This window comes from Schistocerca serialis, chromosome 5 (genome assembly GCF_023864345.2).
Source record: "Schistocerca serialis cubense isolate TAMUIC-IGC-003099 chromosome 5, iqSchSeri2.2, whole genome shotgun sequence".
NCBI lineage: Eukaryota > Metazoa > Arthropoda > Insecta > Orthoptera > Acrididae > Schistocerca > Schistocerca serialis.
Window position 1 is genome coordinate 471,557,887 of NC_064642.1, and position 22,710 is coordinate 471,580,596.

Below are 22,710 nucleotides of genomic sequence, written 5' to 3' on the forward strand. Positions count from 1 at the left end.
GTGAGAGAGTGTCACAGAAATTTTGCAAAATCTTAATTGGGAGAGATTTGATTAATGACAAAAACTAACCTGTGGTAGCATACAGTGTTTCAAGATCCATTATTGGGTAAGGCATCTACGAGTACACTATAGCCTCTCATGGTTCATTTGCATAGGGACTGCAAAGACAATGTTAGTCTAATTACAGTGAGCATAGAGGCATTTACCCTGTCTTTGGTACCATACTTCACATGCAAATTGAATGGTAGGTATAGTGTCTCTCTCAACATTTAGCCTTTAGATCATGAATGGCCCTTTAATTTTACCTTCAGATATCAGTATCAAATTGCAAGAGTGCTGTAAATAGGAAATTGAAAGTTATTGGTTGGTTGGTTTGTAGGGAAGCAGCCTACTCACGCTGTAGTAAATTCACATCAGTTTTCATTGTGTGCCAGCCAGTCTGCTGTAACTAGCTCTGACGTCATAAATGTTGCGCAATACCTTAAAAATCAAGCAAATGAACTAAAACTTTTCTAGCATGTCAGGAATGATACTAAATTAATGTGTGTTAAATATCAGTTTGATAACTTCAGCCATTTTCGAAATTTGGACGTTTTTCTAAAAAAATCATTGGCGCAACAGAAAAGAGCTAGAGACTTCAAAATTTATATTTAGATTCATCTTTCATAATGATTTAATAAAAACAGTACTTTGGATTTCACAAATTGAGACTTTAGTGGAAATTCATGATTTTCTGGTTTTCGTCTCAAAACTGAAGGAAGCAAGATAGATTAAGTAGGCTAATAAATAAGGCTAGGATGTTTAGATTTAAATAGGTTGGAGGTCCGCTATGACTATGAAGATGTGTAAAGTTTCTTTTTAATACCTATAAAATTATAGCGATAGCGGATCTCAAAAGGGCCAGTTCAGAGCTCATCTACTGCGTGCAGTGTAATTTAATTAATTCTCTCGCCCAAAATATTTAACTTAGCCACGTCAAAATCTTATTATCAATACTTACCTGCGTGCTGAATGCACGTTTAAATTAAGAGCTTCTTCGGCCATCAGCAAAAGAAGCTATAAATTATTATGTAACTTGAAGTGGTGCGTTACTAGCCCAGCGGCTAGTCGGGAGAGCGGATTTGATCAGGCGTTCCCTCAGCCGTCCGCACCGCGGCTTTATATATAAGAACGCTGCACGAGGAAGAAGGCCCCAGTTCTCTCCAGATGCTGAATGACACGCCATCTGTGTCGGTAGTCGCGTCGCATCAGTGTATCTGCTACAAACAGCCTCGGGTGCCGTATTAAGTTACTAGAGATACGCGGAACCATGAAAACATTTCATGTGAAGTGTTAATTCTGGAATGATTTTCATTATCTAGCTTCAGTTTGCGTATTGTCGTATTTTCAAGTGCCGTCGCGGGACAGACATTCTACCAAATATTTAGCGTGGCGTTTGATGAAGTATTTTCATCAAATTATGGCGAGCATTCTTTTTAACATTTAATTCGGACATTTATAGTTGCATCAGCGCATTAGACTCTGAACTGCTCTGTTAGTTAGGTTGTAGGGATACTTGTGTTTTTTATCAGTGAATTTCAGAATATACTCAACTATTTTGGAAAACCGTTTTTGATTAGAAATCCCGGACAATCTCCTAATTCCTCAGAGCTATAAGCTGCAGCTATAATGGTATCTCAATTGAAGTGGGCACTAGGATCTCTAAATACTGGCTCCATGTTTTATTAAATCACTTTCTGGGTGCCAAGAAGTAAATAGAGAGCCAGTGTTGAGAACGGCGAAAGACAGCATTAACAACATTCTAAAAGCCAGAAACTGATTCAACATGCAAGCATTTATACAGCAAACAGCAATTAGATTATTTTTACAAACTTAACCGCCGCCCCACAGGTTGATTGATTTGGAGAGGGGACCAAACAGTGAGGTCATCGGTCCCATTGGGTTAAGGAAGGAAGGGGAAGGAAATTGGTTGTGTCCTTTCAAAGGAACCATCCCAACATTTGCCTGAAGTGGATTAGAGAAATCACAGAAAACCTAAGTGAGGATGACCAGATGCAGGTTTGAACCATCGTCCTCCCAAATGTGAGTCCAGTGTGCTAACAACCACATCACTTCGCTCAGTGAAAGTTGTTCTTCCCTTTTGAGATAATATCTTTGAATTAAATTTAATTACTTTCTCTCACTAATTCTGAACTACAAGTATTTTGATGAGTGAAATTTTCTTTCATGGATTTTCCTTTCATTAATTCAGTACAGACTAAAGGCTGTTGCAAGTATGGACATTTATAAGCTGAAACAATTGGCCGCACATGAGTATGACACACACATTGAAGGTTCCGTTCAAACTTAATTATGTATATAGACAGTTCATCCATTGCCATAATTGAGAATCTTGAAGATTTTTGCCTGTAATAGACATTGATACTGGCAAGACATAGGGCCCATGAACTCCAAGGTTTTCAAGAATATTTTCAATTTTAAGGTGGATAGCAAATGAAAAATGAATTTATTTATGTGATATAATTACAAATCAATAAATTTCAGATTTTTTGCTTTAGTTGTACTGTGAAGCCTTGTTTCTTGCCAAATTTCATTGTTCTAGACCAGTGGGAAGTACCCTATAGGTTTTGATGAGTGTGTATGTGAGTATCAAAATATGTGACACAAATGGCCATATCTTTTGATTACATTGACTTAGAATCTTCAATTTTTGACACCACCAAGGGACAGTAGACCTTATTATATGACATAAATTTCATCTTTATACATATATCCATTCCCGTGAAAAATCACCTTAAATTGCTTAAATTTGAATTGGCTTGATACTAATTATACTAGTACTAGCAGCTGCTGTTACACTGAAAAGCTGGAAAGACTTGCATATTTGATATGGAGAGGATGCTTACGTTACTTAAATGAATACAAGGTGAACTTTTAACACACACATTCAAAGTATTTTGTAAATTGCAGACCTTGACACAGCAGTTCACATACAATGTGACTAGCTATGATCACAAATACAGCGAGAGCAATCCTCATACATTCTTACATGAAACAAGACTTAGAGCATAAATTAAAGATACTCCTCCATAAAGGTTAACATAATCTATTTAGTCCATGGTTACATAACTAACACCCTTTTGTTCACTAAACATTACGTGTTACACTTTTTCCTGTTATATGTGAACAAAAATTTGTGACTCGTCTACATTTTATTTTGACCTTTGGTTGCTTCCACATTTAATGTTCCTTAACTTGGGGCTGCTGTAGAAGAAATCCTAACATGTTGAATAGTGAAATTACTTTACGGTGGTTTGCAGAGTATGGATGTATATGCTTCAAACCACCAAAATGGAATATACCACAAAAGTTTAACATTCATTTGCTGTCATTGAGCTAGAAGCAGGTCTTGTATACTCACAATAACCAAGACAAACCTTGAAAGTTATTTTGAATGATATTGAAATTGCATATAGAATCTAAATGAGGCAGGGGCACTCATGCACTCAGTTTGATGGTCAAGTGTTTTGTGTCAACACTTCGCTCTTTTTCAACTAATTTTTGGTGATGAAAGTGTGTTCCACCACCACTCACTTGGTTAACTAATATCTTAATGACTTTTAGGACCCTCCACCTTACACTTACAGGTAAGTGAGAACTGAAGTTGTTTTGTATGGAACATGAAAACATTTTTAATATCAACATTATTCTGAAATAACTTCAGTGTATACAGGAACATGAATGCCATAATACTTTCGCCATTTCCATCTATAATGCATGACATTTACACAAAATAGGTCTAACACTGCCTCATACCAAGGTTTTGTGCTGTTCAGCTACAGATAAGGCTATATAAAGTGAATCTACAGTTCTGCTCAGGAAACTAAGTTCCTCATACATGTGATTTGTCACTGTAGTGATAGTAACTGAAGAGAGATGCAAAAGCATCTTCTGCTTGCTCACAGCATTGACTTGGTGCTTCTTTCCTGTAGACTGGGTGAATGAAATCTCAAAAGGATTTGGTATGTTATTTGCCAGTTGCTTCTGGACTACAAATTTCCAGTCTAACTTCAGATATGCAGGTGGAACTCAGTGCTGTGTCTCACGGCTTTGCTTCGGAAGAACAACTAATAGTTAGAGATAAGTGTTTTTTGGAGCAAAGGAACACAGCTGTACAGATGGTGGCAGAAAGTGTGTGCCCTGTTCAAGTTTTTGCCAGGTTGAAAGCCTCCTCATCTATCAATTTTTTTCTCGCTGTTTGAAAATGAATCTTATGAACTACTTAAACCAAAGTTACATCCTGTTGCTACAAGTTTGGTTTTAATACAATCAAGGTTTAAACTTCACCATTACCTTATTACATTTCAAAACGTACACACAAACTAAGTCTTTTTATCTTAAGTTGTTACAGAAACTAAGTGACACAGTAAAACAATTCCGACCACTAGGGTCATAAAGACCTGAACTCTATCTACTGCACCACTATATTGCAGATGAATCAAGCTGATGGGTTGCAGTGGTCTATTAAGTTTCATTTTGTAAATGTACTTAGTCTGTCACTCTTTGAAAAATAAAGATTATAAAAAATACACCTTGTAAAAGAATTTTGGTAGCATTCAGCAAACTAATTAATTTTTATTAATTAAAAACTCTAATCTACAAATAAAATTTGGCGTATCTCCTCTTTCATGTTTTCTCCAAACTCCTGCCTTTGTCCCATATATTTATCAAAACATGCTTTCTCATCCTTCAGCCACAAACTTCATTAACAATGGTCTGATTTTAATAAAATAATGCTCATGCTTAAGGATAAAAGCAAACAAAAAGCTGAATAATAATAAGGCCTTTCATTAATGAATTAGTACTGTAATTTTTTAAAAAAATCTGTGGCAATAACCTTCACCAATGTATGTTTATTTTACAGAGCTGGAGTGCTGAATGCATCAATTGCACTGGAGTTATCTCTTTACCTATTGAAGGAACAAGATTATGTACCATGGGCAGCTGCATTGGAGCATTTTCAATCCTGGAGTAAACGTTTGTCAGAAACAACAGCATATAAGCTCTTCCTCGAATACCTGAAGCACCTTCTGGGACCAGTCACACGCTATGTTGGCTGGGAAGACTCAGGCCCTCATCTTCAAAAGTAGGTAGTGAACCAATGGCTGATTAGGTTACTTGTAAGTAACATTAGTTGTTACTCTCCTATTACTGCCTTTACCATGTTTTTCATGGTATTCACCACATACAGTCAGATGAAATGAAACTGAGAGTTCTCAAAGAAAACAAACAACTTGGTAAATATTGTATCTGCAGACTGATAGACAAACAAATTTTAGAATGCTAATGTTTACTGAGTACCACCGCTGCTGTGTAACAAAAATAAAATCACGAGAATGTGTTCAGCTGAAACAGAATGAAAATAAATTGAAAATCCTTTTTGTCTTCTCTCTACTAGACGAAAGTTTGGCTTAATTTATTCCAACAGCAGCCACTCTAATTCATTTGTATGCAGCACAAACACACCAGCAGCAATTTCAGACAATGTTCATAATGTTCACTTACACACGCATTGTCGGATTGAGAACAACATGCGTACTTCAATCTATATATAATTCCTGCTACAGGTATTGCTCAAATTAGTGGACAGTTGTTAAAGGCACTTTTCAAGAAAATATTATTTAAATTACAAAACATTTATTGTTTATTTTGTGCTTTTCTGTAATAAACCTCTAGTTTTAAACTAAAAAGTGCAGGATTATTGTAAGAAAATCAAAATTTATAGTTATTCAAAGACATACTGATAATGTGTGTTCAGATGGATGAATAATGCAGTTGGTAAATGTTTAGTAGGGTATGAACCTATTAAAGGAAGAAAGGTAATCCTGTTGAAAGCCATCCTACATTAAGAAAATAAACAGAATTCTCTCAAGATTGAGGATCAAAAACAATGTGGAAGGCAAAAAGTGAATCATTAACTAGTCTTTTACTATACTGGATGGCAGAGTGGCGGATTGTTCCTTACATGTAGAATACTATTCTCCTTCCATCAGTGTGATACTGTAAAATCATGGATGGAAAACAAACAGTGGAGTGAAAAAAATGTGTTGAGCAAAGCATGGACACACATAAAGAAAATTAGTATTTGAAGTCAGCTTCCAAGCTTTCCATTCTTCTTCAGTACAAGGAATATGAACAAATCCTTGTTATTCAGCATCTTGGTTATATTCCTATCCACTGCTGAATGTTTTGTCTATGTTGTGAGTGGTTGCCTTTATTCATTTCATTGTTTGAAATCTTTCCATTCAAGACATCATATTCATGTTGCGAATAAACAAATCATGAATGTTTGGGATTAAGTTACATTTTAAAAATAGCTTTTTGAAGTGAATGTCCACAAAAACAATCAGTAGCAATTACTGTTTTACATGTTTTTTGTAAACTGTGCACTTTTTATCTGGTCTTCTTCTTACCACTCGTATAAAATAGCACATCATATACTATGAAAATGCTACTATCCCACAATCATACTAAACCTTCAGCAAAAAACAAAATATCAAAATAAACTGTAAAAAGACATATGTACAAGGGTAATTCAGAAAGTTTTTTTCGTCCATTCATTCACACGTTGTGTTTAGTAAGTCCAACCATGAAGAGACGGATGAGTCAAGTTATAATATCAGGTAACTTTTTTAAAGAGAATATTCTGATAACTGAATGAAATTTTTTGTTAAAAATTCTCTTATGTTTGTTAAAAGCCATGGCTAAATTTTCTCAGGGCACAATCGCCAGAAATATCATATGTATTCCAACTTGAAGACATCCGTCTTACGATGGATTAAAAAAAAAATCTTCCTTTGATATTACATGATAAGCCAATTAAACACAATGCTTAATTATTTTTTCAGTGAGGCTTGATGTTCCAGAATAGCTGCCCATGTGCAGTGGCAGCATACACATTTATAGAAATTACTCTTAGTAGAACTGTACCTCTGGACAAATATGAATGAAAAATATTACACAATGCCATTTTGTATTTATTGAGATTATTCTTTTTAATACCTTTAGCATTAAATGACAATTAAAATAGCTTATATCATTTTTATCATTAATGGCGTCGCTACAACAATGAGCCTATACAAAATGGCCAGGGCAACATTTAATTATTATGTAACTAAATGATGGGCGGGAAAGGTACTTGCTACTGACAGAAACACAATTTTTATAAGCAGTAGTTTCATATATATTCAAAATATTACTAATTTTACTACAGACAATTGTATTAGTTGCAGACCGTGAACAATAAGCGCCCGTCAGCTAGAACGTCAGAACCAAGAAGACAGTAAAAAAAAGGGTCATCCCTTTTGTACCAAATGACAAAGATACTACAAATTACTATTCCGAGAGTGCATATAGCGCTTCCTTTGTTGAGTATCGATAATTTAATTTATACTCTCTTTTTTTCCCAGAGGCTATGCTATAATACATGCTACACATTAATAGGCAAAATTAACTATTTCTGGTTGCCTCTGTATAGTATGTTGTGCATGGTGCTGATCTATTTACACACAGATAATTACGGTAGTTATTTTTAGATTACTTCATACATACGAGGTGTGATTGGAAAGTTTTAAGAATGGGCTTGTAATTGTATAATGGTGGTACGTCCATGCCACTGTGATCTATCTCCTTCAAAACAGTCCCCTTCTGACTGAACACACTGACTCCAACGGTGTTTCCACTTTTGGAAATAGTCCTGGAAATTTTTTCCTGAAGTGTGTTACGGAGGCTCTCCGTATTTGTCTGGATGTCTTCAATCAAGTCTAATTGCTTCCGTTTCAGTGAAAATTTCAGTTTAGGAAGCAGGTAGAAGTCCACAGGGGCCAAATCAGGGGAATATGGTGGTTGTGGAAGCACAGGAATGTTGAATTTGGTCAAAAATTCAACTATGGAGAAGGCACAATGAGCTGTAGCATTGTCACAGTGTAACATCCAACTCCTGTCTTTCCACAATGCAGGCCTTTTCTTCTGCACCGTTTCACGCAAACACTCAAGGACACATTTGCAGTATTCCTGGTTAATTGTCTGTCCTGCAGGGGTAAATTCATAATGCACAATACCAGTAGAATAAAAAAAATAAAAAAATAAAAAAAAAATTAAAAAAAATAAAAAACACCTACATCTACATCCATACTCCGCAAGCCACCTGACGGTGTGTGGTGGAGGGTACCCTGAGTACCTCTATCGGTTCTCCCTTCTATTCCAGTCTCATATTGTTTGTGGAAAGAAGGATTGTCGGTATGCTTCTGTGTGGGCTCTAATCTCTCTGATTTTATCCTCATGGTCTCTTCGCGAGATATACGTAGGAGGGATCAATATACTGCTTGACTCTTCGGTGGAGGTATGTTCTCGAAACTTTAACAAACGCCCATACCGAGCTACTGAGTGTCTCTCCTGCAGAGTCTTCCACTGGAGTTTATCTATCATCTCTGTAATGCTTTCGCGATTACTAAATGATCCTGTAACGAAGCGCGTTGCTCTCCGTTGGATCTTATCTATCTCTTCTATCAACCCTATCTGGTACGGATCCCACACTGCTGAGCAGTATTCAAGCAGTGGGCGATCAAGTGTACTGTAACCTACTTATTTTGTTTTCGGATTGCATTTCCTTAGGATTCTTGCAATGAATCTCAGTCTGGCATCTGCTTTACCTACGATGAACTTTATATGGTCATTCCATTTTAAATCACTCCTAATGCGTACTCCCAGATAATTTATGAAATTAACTGCTTCCAGTTGCTGACCTGCTATTTTGTAGCTAAATGATAAGGGATCTATCTTTCTATGTATTCGCAGCACATTACACTTGTCTACATTGAGATTCAATTGCCATTCCCTGCACCATGCGTCAATTCGTTGCAGATCCTCCTGCATTTCAGTACAATTTTCCATTGTTACAACCTCTCGATACACTACAGCACCATCCGCAAAAAACCTCAGTGGGCTTCCAATGTCATCCACAAGGTCATTTATGTATATTGTGAATAGCAACGGTCCTACGACATTCCCCTGCGGCACACCTGAAATCACTCTTACTCCGGAAGACTTCTCTCCATTGAGAATAACATGCTGCGTTCTGTTATCTAGGAACTCTTCAATCCAATCACACAATTGGTCAGATAGTCCATATGCTCTTACTTTGTTCATTAAACGACTGTGGGGAACTGTATTGAACACATTGCGGAAGTCAAGAAACACGGCATCTACCTGTGAACCCGTGCCTATGGCCCTCTGAGTCTCGTGGACGAATAGCACGAGCTTGGTTTCACACGACCGTCTTTTTTTAAACCCATGCTGATTCCTACAGAGTAGATTTCTAGTCTCCAGAAAAGTCATTATACTCGAACATAACACGTGTTCCAAAATTCTACAACTGATCGACGTTAGAGATATAGGTCTGCACATCTGTTCGACGTCCCTTCTTGAAAACGGGGATGACCTGTGCCCTTTTCCAATCCTTTGGAACACTACGCTCTTCTAGAGACCTACGGTACACCGCTGCAAGAAGGGGGGCAAGTTCCTTCACGTACTCTGTGTAAAATCGAACTGGTATCCCATCAGGTCCAGTGGCCTTTCCTCTTTTGAGCAATTTTAATTGTTTCTCTATCCCTCTGTTGTCTATTTCAATATCTACCATTTTGACAATCTAGAGAAGGAACTACAGTGCAGTCTTCCTCTGTGAAACAGCTTTGGAAAAAGACATTTAGTATTTCGGCCTTTAGTCTGTCATCCTCTGTTTCAGTACCATTTTGGTCACAGAGTGTCTGGACATTTTGTTTTGATCCACCTACCGCTTTGACATGGACAGAAATTTCTTAGGATTTTCTGCCAAGTCAGTACATAGAACTTTACTTTCGAATTCATTGAACGCCTCTCGCATAGCCCTCCTCACACTACATTTCGCTTAGCGTAATTTTTGTTTGTCTGCAAGGCTTTGGCTATGTTTATGTTTGCTGTGAAGTTCCCTTTGCTTCTGCAGCAGTTTTCTAACTCGGTTGTTGTACCACGGTGGCTCTTTTCCATCTCTTACGATCTTGCTTGGCACATACTCATCTAACGCATATTGTACGATGGTTTTGAACTTTGTCCACTGATCCTCAACACTATCTGTACTTGAGACTCTGCTTTTTGTCCTTTTGCTAAACAGAAAAATCTTCCTACCTTTTTTAATATTTCTATTTATGGCTGAAATCATCGATGCCATAACCGCTTTATGATCGCTGATTCCCTGTTCTGCGTTAACTGTTTCAAATAGTTCAGGTCTGTTTGTCACCAGAAGGTCTAATATGTTATCGCCACGAGTCAGTCCTCTGTTTAACTGATCAAGGTAGTTTTCAGATAAAGCACTTAAAAAACTTTCACTGGATTCTTTGTCCCTGCCACCCGTTATGAACGTTTGAGTCTTCCAGTCTATATCCGGCAAATTAAAATCTCCGCCCAGAACTATAACATGGTGGGGAAATCTACTCGAAACATTTTCCAAATTATCCTTCAGGTGCTCAGCCACAACAGCTGCTGAGCCAAGGCGCCTATAGAGACATCCAATTACCATGTCTGAGCCTGCTTTAACCGTGACCTTCACCCAAATTATTTCACATTTCAGATCTCCGTCAATTTCCTTCGATACTATTGCACTTCTTATTGCTATAAACACGCCTCCCCCTTCACTGTCCAGCCTGTCTCTGCAGTATACATTCCAATCTGAGTTTAGGATTTCATTACTGTTTACGTCTGGTTTCAGCCAACTCTCTGTCCCTAGTACTATATGGGCGTTGTGACCGTTTATCAATGAGAGCAGTTCTGGGACCTTTCTATAGACGCTCCTGCAGTTTACTATTAGCACATTAATATTGTTATTCCCTGTTGCATTTTGCCTACTCCTACCTTGCCGCGTCTCAGGAGGCGTCTTGTCAGGCCTAGGGAGGGAATTCTCTAACCTAAATAACCCCCATGTGCACTCCACACGTACTCCGCTACCCTTCTAGCTGCTTCCGGCGTGTAGTGCACGCCTGAACTATTCAGGGGGACCCTACATTTCTCCACCCGATAGCGGAGGTCGAGAAATTTGCACCCCAGATCTCCGCAGAATCGTCTGAGCCTCTGGTTTAAGCCTTCCACTCGGCTCCAAACCAGAGGACCGCGATCGGTTCTGGGAACGATACTACAAATAGTTAGCTCTGATTCCACCCCATGAGCGAGGCTTTCCGCCTTCACCAATTCCGCCAACCACCTGTACAAACTGAGGATGATCTCTGAACCCAGACGGCAGGAGTCATTGGTGCCGTCATGAGCAACAATTTGCAGTCGGGTGCACCCAGTGCTCTCTATCGCCGACAGCAGGGCCTCCTCCACATCTTGGATGAGACCCCCCAGCAAGCAGACAGAGTGAACACTGGCCTTCTTCCCCGACCTTTCCGCTATTTCCCTAAGGGGCTCCATCACCCGCCTAATGTTGGAGCTCCCAGTAACTAATAAACTCCTCCCCCCGTGTGCCTGCTCAGACCTTGCTGAAGGAGCAGCCACATGTCCACTCACAGGCAGAGCGGGCGATGCCACACGGCCAGCCTCCACATTTACCCTCCACCTCGTGCGCCGCGAACGCCGCTGAACCCGCCACTCCCATTCGGGAGAGGATGGCCCAACTGCGCCCGGTACCCGTGAAGATGTCTCGACAGCAGGGAAGTGGGTGAAGCATGTAACACCTGGGGTGTACCATGCGGTGCACCAGACTCCCCACTGCCGCTACACTCCGAGGCAGCAGCCTGAAGACGGCTGACCGTGGCCATCAACACGCTCAGCTGTTCGCGAACAGTGGCCAGCTCCTCCTGCTTCCGTACACAGCAGTCACGCATCCTATCCATCCTAAGGAATCAATTTACTGTAGAGTTAATCAACTTTTAACTAGACTGCTAGTTCACTAAAGGCGGCTGCTTGTTGACTAAACTGTGATTGCTCGCCACTTCTTGTAGAAAACAATGAAAACAGCACTACCTGTCTTTGGACTGTATTGAAAACAAACACTAGCACTACTGGCACTATGGTTGACTAAAGCGACTCTCTCTGACTGTATTCAAAACAAACACGAAGTCTATGGAACACTATTACTAGCACTCGACAATTAAAGCTTCCTAAAAGCAAAAACACATGGAAGAAGAAGAGACAAGTAAGAAAAATACAGTTAATACTTAAATTAAGGTAGCTCGCTGCACAGCAGATGTGAAGCAGACGGCAGTTACGATGACACCAACATTGTCTTCATCATTGACTGACTTTACCGTGCTTTTTTCGGTCTTAATGAACCTGGAATCTTTCGTCACCTGTAATTACTCTATTTAACCAATCTGGGTCATTTTTAGCCTGATTAATCAGTTCTTGGCACACCTCAAGTCGGTATTGTCTCTGGTCACGTGACAACAGTTTTGGAATGAATTTTGCGGACACTTGACGCATGTTCAGATCTACAGTTACAATTGACTTAACTGCATAGCCATCTCTCTAATTGTAAGTCTACGATCAGAGTGCACTAAGTTGTGAACTTTCACAACATTTTCATTCATTTTTTAGGTGGAAGGATGGTCAGACCGTAGTTCACCTTTAAATGATTCGCGGCCATTTGTAAATCTGTTGAACCAGACAAAAACATTTGAATGGCTCATACAATTACCTGCAAAAGCTGTTTTTAATAGTCCATAAGTCTCAGAAGCTGATTTCCTGGTTTTATAACAAAATTTCACACAAACTCATTGTTCTGTTTTTACGTTCATTTTCACACAGACAGAATCTGGTAACAAGCCCTAACCAACGTGCACTCAACCAGCTGCCACAATGAAATGAACAAAGAAAATGCAGTTTCCTGTCTGAGGGCTTTCAAGGACAAGGCAATGACTCACTCCCCACCCTCCGTTTACCTGCCCACCAAACCAGTAAGCAGTAGCGGATCCATTCTTAAAACTTTCCAGTCACACCTCGTATATACCAGGAGAAAAATAGCTACTCTGAAGAAAGGCCACTGCTCCCTGTCCTAACTGTTAACCTACTGTTTCTGTCTAAAACCTTTATGTAACTTTAAACATACATTGTGATGTATTCCTTCCCTTTTGATGCGCTCAGTTCCCTGTGTCTGAGAAATCTCATGTCTCAATAGACTGAAATGATATGCTGTAAACTGATCTCTGTAGGATAGTGCCAAATGATGTAGACCAAACAGCATATGAATATTAAAAGTGACTCCTCCCACTTCATTCACACTATCACATTGTGAATAGCCAATTCCAGTTATACAGAACACAGAGCCACAGATAAAAAGACCCACATCTTTTCCTTTGTAAACATATCCAGTAGAGAATTAATTCAACCATTAATCAGAGTCATAGGACTTGTTGCACTTCACAATGGCATAATTTGCAATTAATAGTGCACACAATATAACTTGCCATACAGTCAGCAGAACGAATTACACTATTCAGTAAATAACAGTGGTTGAACATTAACACTTTGAGGTTACAGATATGATACATAAATGTTACCCATATGATGTCAAAGCACAGATTTTCACATGAGATGTTTGTGTTGAATAACTTCCTTAGAACTCTAACCAACATAGTTATATTACCCCAATGCTGGCCAATCACAGACTCCCTTTTACTGGAATAATTGTTGTCTATTCACTCGCCCAACTGAGACTTGAGCACTATCCAGTGTAGAAATGTTACTCAATTACTTGCCAGTCGCAGACTTTTTCTTTAATCAACACAGAGATGTGAGCATTGTGCTAGCTCGGTACAGAGTGCTGATTTTGGAGGAGAGGTGGCTGTATAAAGACAGCCATAAAAATATGGTGTAATTTCTGAAATAACTTACTGTTTTGAAAATCAGCTACTCTAGATTTTACTATATTGCATGGATTCTAGGACTTTACTATTATCTGGCTTCTGAAAAATGTTTCAGGTTAGTAAATCATAAAAGTATATGGAACATTATTATGCTTCCCTAGTCTGAAATCCCCTACTTACAAGAGTGGTATCCTCCTTCAAATCAGTCTTTTAATGAATCTGTCAAACATCAGAATTTTATACGTGTTAAAGCAAAATAGGTAATCAAAATTATGAATGTTCAAACTTTTAATGTCAATTAATGTGCAAATTACTTAGTTCCAAGTAATTTAAAGTATGATCTCAGATAGTTGGAAAGTACACTTTTGAATGAGTGGTAAAAATACCTCCAATGCTGTCTGTTACGTCAAAATATTGTCCCATTACACAAAGTTGTTGTTACTTTAAGTAGCCATAATTTTCAATTACTCAGGCTTATAACAAAACTAATTCCGTAACTGTAATCAGGACAATAAATATAAATAATTGAACCATAAATTTAAATGAAATTTCATATAAATAACAATTTGACATATTCCTGTATGTATTACATGTGTAACTGCATTAGATATATACAATGAAACAGAAAAAGAAATAGTTACTCATGGGAACATAAAATGTAAAAGGTAGAGTAGTTTCCAGCTTGCTACATTTCAATCTCTGTCATTCTGTCATTTGTCTATATACTGGCAAAGTCAAGACTTGTGTAGCAAAAATATTAGAGTTGCACCAAATTTACAACCCTGAGTCTGATTATTCTGATAAATTGTGCAAGGAATGTCTAATGAAGTACTCTTTTACTTTGTCTTTAATTGTTTGGGAATTTTTCAATTTTGTATGTGATATCCAGTGCAACAGATTATTGACATTTACACTAGAGTATAAAACTCCATTCTGAACATTATAGAGGGATATATATAGTCCATATCAGAATTATTTATACTTCTAGTATATTGGTTGTGAATTGCGGAGTTTATTCAAAATTCACTCTTGTAATTAACAACAAACATCATTAGGGAGTGAATGTATTGCCATGTAAATGTAAGAACTCCTGGGTTCCAGAAGAGGCTTCTGCAAATTACCCACTTTTCAATTTAACTAATCTGTATCACTCCCAAGGTCTATAAATAATTTTAAGCTTGACAAGAACATCTAACTCACTAGGTCCACTCAGCGTGAGGATGATCATAGTCATAAAGAAGCCAAATACTACACAAAAGCATTCCACACTGACAATTTTGGCTTGCTCCTTGTTTCTTCGGAGAGTCGTAATGTTTATCTGCTGATCGTAGTTCCTTTTGGCACAAAACCCACCAAATGAACACCCTCAAGATACCAAAAAAACTATCACTGTGAAATTTTTTCATAGGAAAAAGCTTAACACGTAGTTCTTCAGAAACTCACAATATGCAAATCCAAACTAATAAAAATGACCAACAAGAACCAGAAGTAGACATCAGTGATCAAAAATGATCATGTGCCGGATGAGTCTCCATGTGGGAAGTTCCTGGGCAACCAAATGGATCATAAACTGAAGCAGCGCCAATATGCGAATGAATGAGGCAAGAAGCTTAGTTCAGTGTGGTTTGCACTCAAATAAATCTCTTATTGTGTTGACTAGTAGACAGTCCTGCTAGGATACTTTCACACAGTTCTGTCCTACAGCATAATCTTCTGCAACAATGTGAAGGTGAAAAGGTACAGAAGTGTGCAGAAAGAACATTGCATAAAGTTGAAAAGTGGGTAATTTGCAGAAGCCTCTTCAGGAACCCAGGAGTTCTTACATTTACATGGCAATGCATTCACTCCCTAATGATGTTTGTTGTTAATTACAAGAGTGAATTTCGAATAAACTCCACAATTCACAACCAATATACTATAAGTATAAATAATTCTGATATGGACTATATATATATCCCTCTATAATGTTCAGAATGGAGTTTTATACCCTAGTGTAAATGTCAATAACCTGTTGCACTGGGTATCACATACAAAATTGAAAAATTCCCAAACAATTAAAGACAAAGTGAAAGAGTACTTCATTAGACATTCCTTTCACAATTTATCATAATATTTGGACTCATGGTTGTAAATTTGGTGCAACTCATTCATTTTTAAGCTGTTTCCCACAAGTCACTAGGTAAATACCACACCAGTACCCAGGTTCCACCTCAGTTACATGATCTGCAAATTAAAAAAACTTTTGCCCATTTCCACATGCAGATAGTTGGGGTACACATTTCATCCCAGAAGTAACAAGGTGGTGACGAGAAGGGCATCTCGCGACCCCTTATATAACCATGCCAAATCTGTAAATAACCAAGCTGACTCTGTGCACAAGAAAAAAAAATGATCAAATCATTACATCTTTATTTTATTTTAAATAATACACTGTTATTACACTGACCATTGATGTTATTTGACAATGAATTAAATATTTCAGTACTGCAATGCTGTACACCTTTCTGTACCTGGAGTATATCTGCAAAGCCACAATGGAAGTCACCTATCTTCCTGTTTTGTTATCATGGTTCATTATGACCGAAGATGATGAGCAGGAAACCCGTCAAACATTGTAATAGCACCCTATCATGACGGGGATGATAAACCAAGATGATTTCATCAATGAAGTTCATGAGGAAGCTTGCAGTCTACATTTTACATTATTTTTCATAATGATTTATTTGGGTAGTTTTGCCTAATTTTTTGATCTAATGTACAATCTGCATTTTTGTTTTCAAAATATCCTTATCCCCTTTGTGACCCATGGCTTTTTTTGTGATTTCTATGAGCCAGTCCCTGTAAACTCTTTTTGGAAAGAAATTTTCAAATATTATTGTAATTTAATTGCAAAACAGATTGTATTTGAAACTGACATCTCTTCAGTTTACAGTGTGGGGGCATGATTTAAAGGCCTTAATCATTTCTTGCTCTGACTGTCTTTCAGTGAGGCTCAGTTTTATTCTGGAAAATATTAATAATCATTAATATTAAGTTTCTGACCATCATTGTCAGAGAGACCATTCAATATTTTACTAATAATGATACTGCCAGCTTTTCTTCAATCTGCAAAAATATTGTCAATCAGGGTGCTTGAATTTGAACCTACTGTGATAGAAAAATTGACTACTAGTTGAGGTTGTGCATGTGGATCAAATTTTCCAAGTCCATCTTCCTGCTACTCTGTTAGGAAACTCACATTGAAATCTCTAAGTACTATGACATCTCACTTACATCTCCAAAGGTGCGGTAGAAATTGATCCAGGTCTTCCAAAAAGAGGTCAAGATTCCTTGAATGTGCCCAACATAGTGCTACAATTAAAGAGGTTGGGTTATTTACAGGCAGTTCAGTGGCACCGGCACTGTTGATCCCCACAAAAATCGTGCACTTCCATTGCAATTCATGTGGCACCGTTCTTAACAAAGATAGCAACACATCCTTTTTTTCGGTCGTGTAACATCAACAAACTGCAACTGGATGTTAACAATCAAATTCCAGAACAGGTGTGGTGCTCAGTGTAGCAATTACAGGGGTGTGTTCTACACTTTCTTGGCTGTGCACATTGATTTTGAGCTCATTTAACTTATTACAAAGGCCTCTAATATTGTGGTGGAAAATAGCCAGTTTAAGCTATCCAGAAACAGTTACAGTGCTTTGTCTAAAACAGAACTAGTAGCCAATGAATTCAGGGATGCATTTTTGTTCTGTGATTTCAAAAACCATTTGCCGAATGCAGTCTAAGCCAATGTGTTTTGCAGAGTTCATTTCATTTAATAAGTGATCTGTGTAGGGGCATTGGTTTCGACTGTTCCCTGTTTCTCATTCTTTTGAGAATATTACAGTTACTTTGGGTAATTTCTTTTTGGCAGACGAGTTAACATGCAGTTCATGGTTTGTGTAATGTGCTATATTGAAGCCTTTACTTTCATCATGTTCACATTCATGCTGCTACAGATTTCTGCATATTACGTATTTGTGTCTTACACTCACTGGTGGCCGGTTATCATACGCTAATGTGCTACAGCACACTGTAAAATTGTCATTTCTCTTTGAATGCAAGCTGGAAATCACACTGGAGTTAATGCCATTCCTCTTTGAATGTGTGCTGGTATGCAAATGAAACAGGGTAACACTTTGTGTAGTGCTCTCTTGGTGATAACTAAAAACCACTGTCAGGTGCTGAAATGATGGTCAGCCACACTACGATTAGCTCAGCGAAGTGATGCAGCTGTGTGTTTTCTACTGTGCATGCTCTGTTGTGATGTCATTCCTTCTGGCACTGTGAGTGCTACATTACTCACAGCACCACATCAGTACTTTTCTTGTAAATCACATGTAAAGTGTTGTGCAAGCTTTTTAAAGTGCCGTTGTCTTAAAGGCACTGTGGTCGAGTGGTGTAAAGTACAGACTGGTAATTTGTGGGCCTGGGTTCCGTTCCCACTGACATCAACATTTATTCCCGCCAACCCAACCTCCTCACAATGTTAAACTACTAATTATAAAATTAAAAAATAACAGTTCAGTTTATACAAATAAAGTTAATATACTCAATATTATGAAAAGTATAGTTGCTACTCTCCATATTGTGGAGATAGGCACAAGAAAAAGACTGACAGAAAGTAAGCTTTTGGCCAACAAGGGCTTCACTGAAAAAACACACACACACACACACACACACGCACACATACATACACACAAACGTGCGCGCGCGACCACAGTCTCTGGCAGCTGAAACCAGAAACCAGACTGTATGGTGCTGTGAGTAATGTAGCACTCTGACATTGGTTTTAAGTTATCACAGAGAGAGCACTACAAAATGTGTTCCCCTGTTTTATTTGCCTCTCCCACAATGCGAGCAGTAGTGCATGATGGGAGAGGCAACTGGATAGTGGGGGTAAGGAGGACATTTTGGTGGGCTGGGGGAGGGATAGCAGGGTAGAGGGGGGAGACAGTAAAGTGCTGCTTGTGGGAGCATAGAGGGGCAAGATGGAGAGGGGGTACAGCAGCTACGTGCAGTTGGGAGGTTGTATAGGGGCCGGGGAGGGTGGTAGTGGAAAAGGAGAGAAATAAAAAGACTGAGAGTGCATTGGTGGAATAGAGGGCTGTATAGGGCTAGATGGGTAAGGACAATGACTGACAAAAGTTGAGGGCAGGAGGGTTAGGGGAACATAGGATATATTGCAGGGAGCGGTCCCATCTGTGCTGTTCAGAAAAGCTGGTGTTGGTGGGAAAGATCCAGATGGCACAGGGTGTGAATCAGTCATTTGAAATGAAGAATGTGTTGGACGATGTGCTCAGCAACAGGGTGGTCCGGCTGTTTCTTGGCTATGGTTTGTTGGTGGCCATTCATGTGGACAGACAGCTTGTTGGTTGTCATGACCATGCAGAATGCAGCACAGTGATATCCGCTTACCTAGTAGATCACATTATTGGTTTCACTGCCTTTCACTGCCTTTGACCAGATAGTTGATGTTCATGAATGGACTGGAGTAGGTGGTGGCGGGAGGATGTACAGGGCAGGTCTTGCATCCAGGCCTTGCATACAAGCCATGGGGCAAGGGATTGGGAGCAGGTGATGTGTAGGGGTGGATGAGGATATTGCGTAGCTTCGGTGAGTGGTAGAATAGCACTTTGGGAGGGGTGGGAAGGACAGTGGATAGGGCACTTCTGATTTCAGGGCATGAAGAGAGGTAGTCGAAACCGTGGTGGAAACTGTAATTCAGCTGCTCCAGTCTTGGTTGGTACTGAGTCATGAAAGGAATGCTCCTCTATGGCCAGACAGTGAGACTTCTGGAGGTGGACTGTGTTTGCACAAGGTTGGGAGGGTAATTACATTCTGTGAAGGCCTCAGTGAGTCTCACAGTATATTCTTGGGCTTCTTGGTGTGGAGTGAATGGCAGCTGTTGAAGTGGAGGTATTGCTGGTGGTTGGTATGTTTGGTATGGACAGAGGTACTGATGTAGCCATCTTTGAGGTGGAGGTCAACATCAAGGAAGGTGGCTTGTTGGATTGAATAGGAATAGAGGAGGGGGATGGGCAAGATGCTGTAAGATTCTAGAGCAATGTAGATAGGGTGTCGTCACCCTCGATCCAGATCACGAAGATGTCATCAGTGAATCTGGACCAAGTGAGGGGCTTGGGATTGTAGGTGTTTAGGAAGGATTCCTCAAGATGGCCCATGAATAAGTTGGCATAGGCTGGTGCTGCACGGTGCCCATAGCCATGGCCTGGATTTGTTTGTAGGTAATGCTTTCAAAGGAGAAATAATTGTGGGTGAGCATATAGTTGGTCATGGTGACTGGGAAGGAGATTGGTTTGGAATCTGTTGGACACTGGGAGAGGTAGTGTTCAATTAATATAGTCAATTAATATATTTGATTTAATTATAATCACTACTCTTCTAAGTCAAAAGGCTATAGACATGGGACAGGAGTCAACAATTTGGCTTTTGTATCACTGAAAATTTTAAAATATTTGCAAAATATTTTAATTACCTTCTTAATTGTCCAGAACCAATCCATGAGCTCAAATACTCAACTGCTCATGATATCCAGAAGATTATTTACCCCAACTATCAAAGAAACTGAACAAGTTATTAAAACCATATAAAGCTAGTTACTGGAGAAGATTATTACAATGGAGCCTTTGTAGTGGTCTGTACCAAAAATTTAAAAAAAAAAGGCTAAAATTTATCTTTCATAAAACTTGGACTCTACCAGGAGAGTGGAAGGTGGCCTCTATACATCCACTGCATAAGAAAGCCAATAAACAAGTTGTTAACAACAGAGGAATTTCTTTACAACCAGTTGCTTATAATATACACTCCTGGAAATGGAAAAAAGAACACATTGACACCGGTGTGTCAGACCCACCATACTTGCTCCGGACACTGCGAGAGGGCTGTACAAGCAATGATCACACGCTCGGCACAGCGGACACACCAGGAACCGCGGTGTTGGCCGTTGAATGGCGCTAGCTGCGCAGCATTTGTGCACCGCCGCCGTCAGTGTCAGCCAGTTTGCCGTGGCATACGGAGCTCCATCGCAGTCTTTAAAACTGGTAGCATGCCGCGACAGCGTGGACGTGAACCGTATGTGCAGTTGACGGACTTTGAGCGAGCGACTTTGAGTGGGCATGCGGGAGGCCGGGTGGACGTACCGCCGAATTGCTCAACACGTGGGGCGTGAGGTCTCCACAGTACATCGATGTTGTCGCCAGTGGTCGGCGGAAGGTGCACGTGCCCGTCGACCTGGGACCGGACCGCAGCGACGCACGGATGCACGCCAAGACCGTAGGATCCTACGCAGTGCCGTAGGGGACCGCACCGCCACTTCCCAGCAAATTAGGGACACTGTTGCTCCTGGGGTATCGGCGAGGACCATTCGCAACCGTCTCCATGAAGCTGGGCTACGGTCCCGCACACCGTTAGGCCGTCTTCCGCTCACGCCCCAACATCATGCAGCCCGCCTCCAGTGGTGTCGCGACAGGCGTGAATGGAGGGACGAATGGAGACGTGTCGTCTTCAGCGATGAGAGTCGCTTCTGCCTTGGTGCCAATGATGGTCGTATGCGTGTTTGGCGCCGTGCAGGTGAGCGCCACAATCAGGACTGCATACGACCGAGGCACACAGGACCAACACCCGGCATCATGGTGTGGGGAGCGATCTCCTACACTGGCCGTACACCACTGGTGATCGTCGAGGGGACACTGAATAGTGCACGGTACATCCAAACCGTCATCGAACCCATCGTTCTACCATTCCTAGACCGGCAAGGGAACTTGCTGTTCCAACAGGACAATGCACGTCCGCATGTATCCCGTGCCACCCAACGTGCTGTAGAAGGTGTAAGTCAACTACCCTGGCCTGCAAGATCTCCGTATCTGTCCCCCATTGAGCATGTTTGGGACTGGGTGAAGCGTCGTCTCACGCGGTCTGCACGTCCAGCACGAACGCTGGTCCAACTGAGGCGCCAGGTGGAAATGGCATGGCAAGCCGTTCCACAGGACTACATCCAGCATCTCTACGATCGTCTCCATGGGAGAATAGCAGGCTGCATTGCTGCGAAAGGTGGATATACACTGTACTAGTGCCGACATTGTGCATGCTCTGTTGCCTGTGTCTATGTGCCTGTGGTTCTGTCAGTGTGATCATGTGATGTATCTGACCCCAGGAATGTGTCAATAAAGTTTCCCCTTCCTGGGACAATGAATTCACGGTGTTCTTATTTCAATTTCCAGGAGTGTATTTTCAAGTTTATACTGATCTGAGCAGAAACAACACTGGAAAGCAACGTAGGTGAATATCAAGGTGGTTTTAGGGAGGGACCAAGTATTTAATCTGAAGTCAACCAAATGTCACAGATTACTGAATTTGGAAGCTCAGTAATTTTCTTTGAAATTTCTTGTAATGTATTTTGCTAGCATAAGGTATAAGGAAGTTTTAAAGCATCATTCTCGTGATTCAAAGGTGGGTGAGTGGTCTGAAGCCTATATTGGTAATTTGTGAGCACTGGTTTGATTCCTGCAGCTACCAACTTTGTTTTTCTTTCCATTTTATTTTATTCCTCGTACTGTTAAACTATTAATTGTTAAATTTAAATGAAACAATGGGAAATCCAGGGTGGAATGTAACAATATTGTGAAAATGGAAGTTGCCACTCACCATATAGCAGAGATGCTGAGTTGCAGAGAGGCACAACAAAAAGAATGTCACAAATGCAGCTTTTGGCCAATAAGGCCTTGATACATCCACTGTGTGTGTGTGTGTGTGTGTGTGTG

General features: G+C 39.9%; 1 protein-coding gene across 4 annotated transcripts in view; it reads left to right on the forward strand.

The window, feature by feature from the left end:
• Positions 1-22,710, forward strand: part of LOC126480848 (glutamyl aminopeptidase-like) — a 282,827-nt gene that overhangs the window by 214,050 nt on the left and 46,067 nt on the right. For all 4 annotated transcript variants that reach the window (XM_050104204.1, XM_050104205.1, XM_050104207.1 and 1 more), the window contains one exon: positions 4,925-5,146. In XM_050104204.1, coding sequence (XP_049960161.1) covers positions 4,925-5,146 — 222 coding nt within the window. The remainder of the gene's footprint in view (positions 1-4,924; positions 5,147-22,710) is intronic.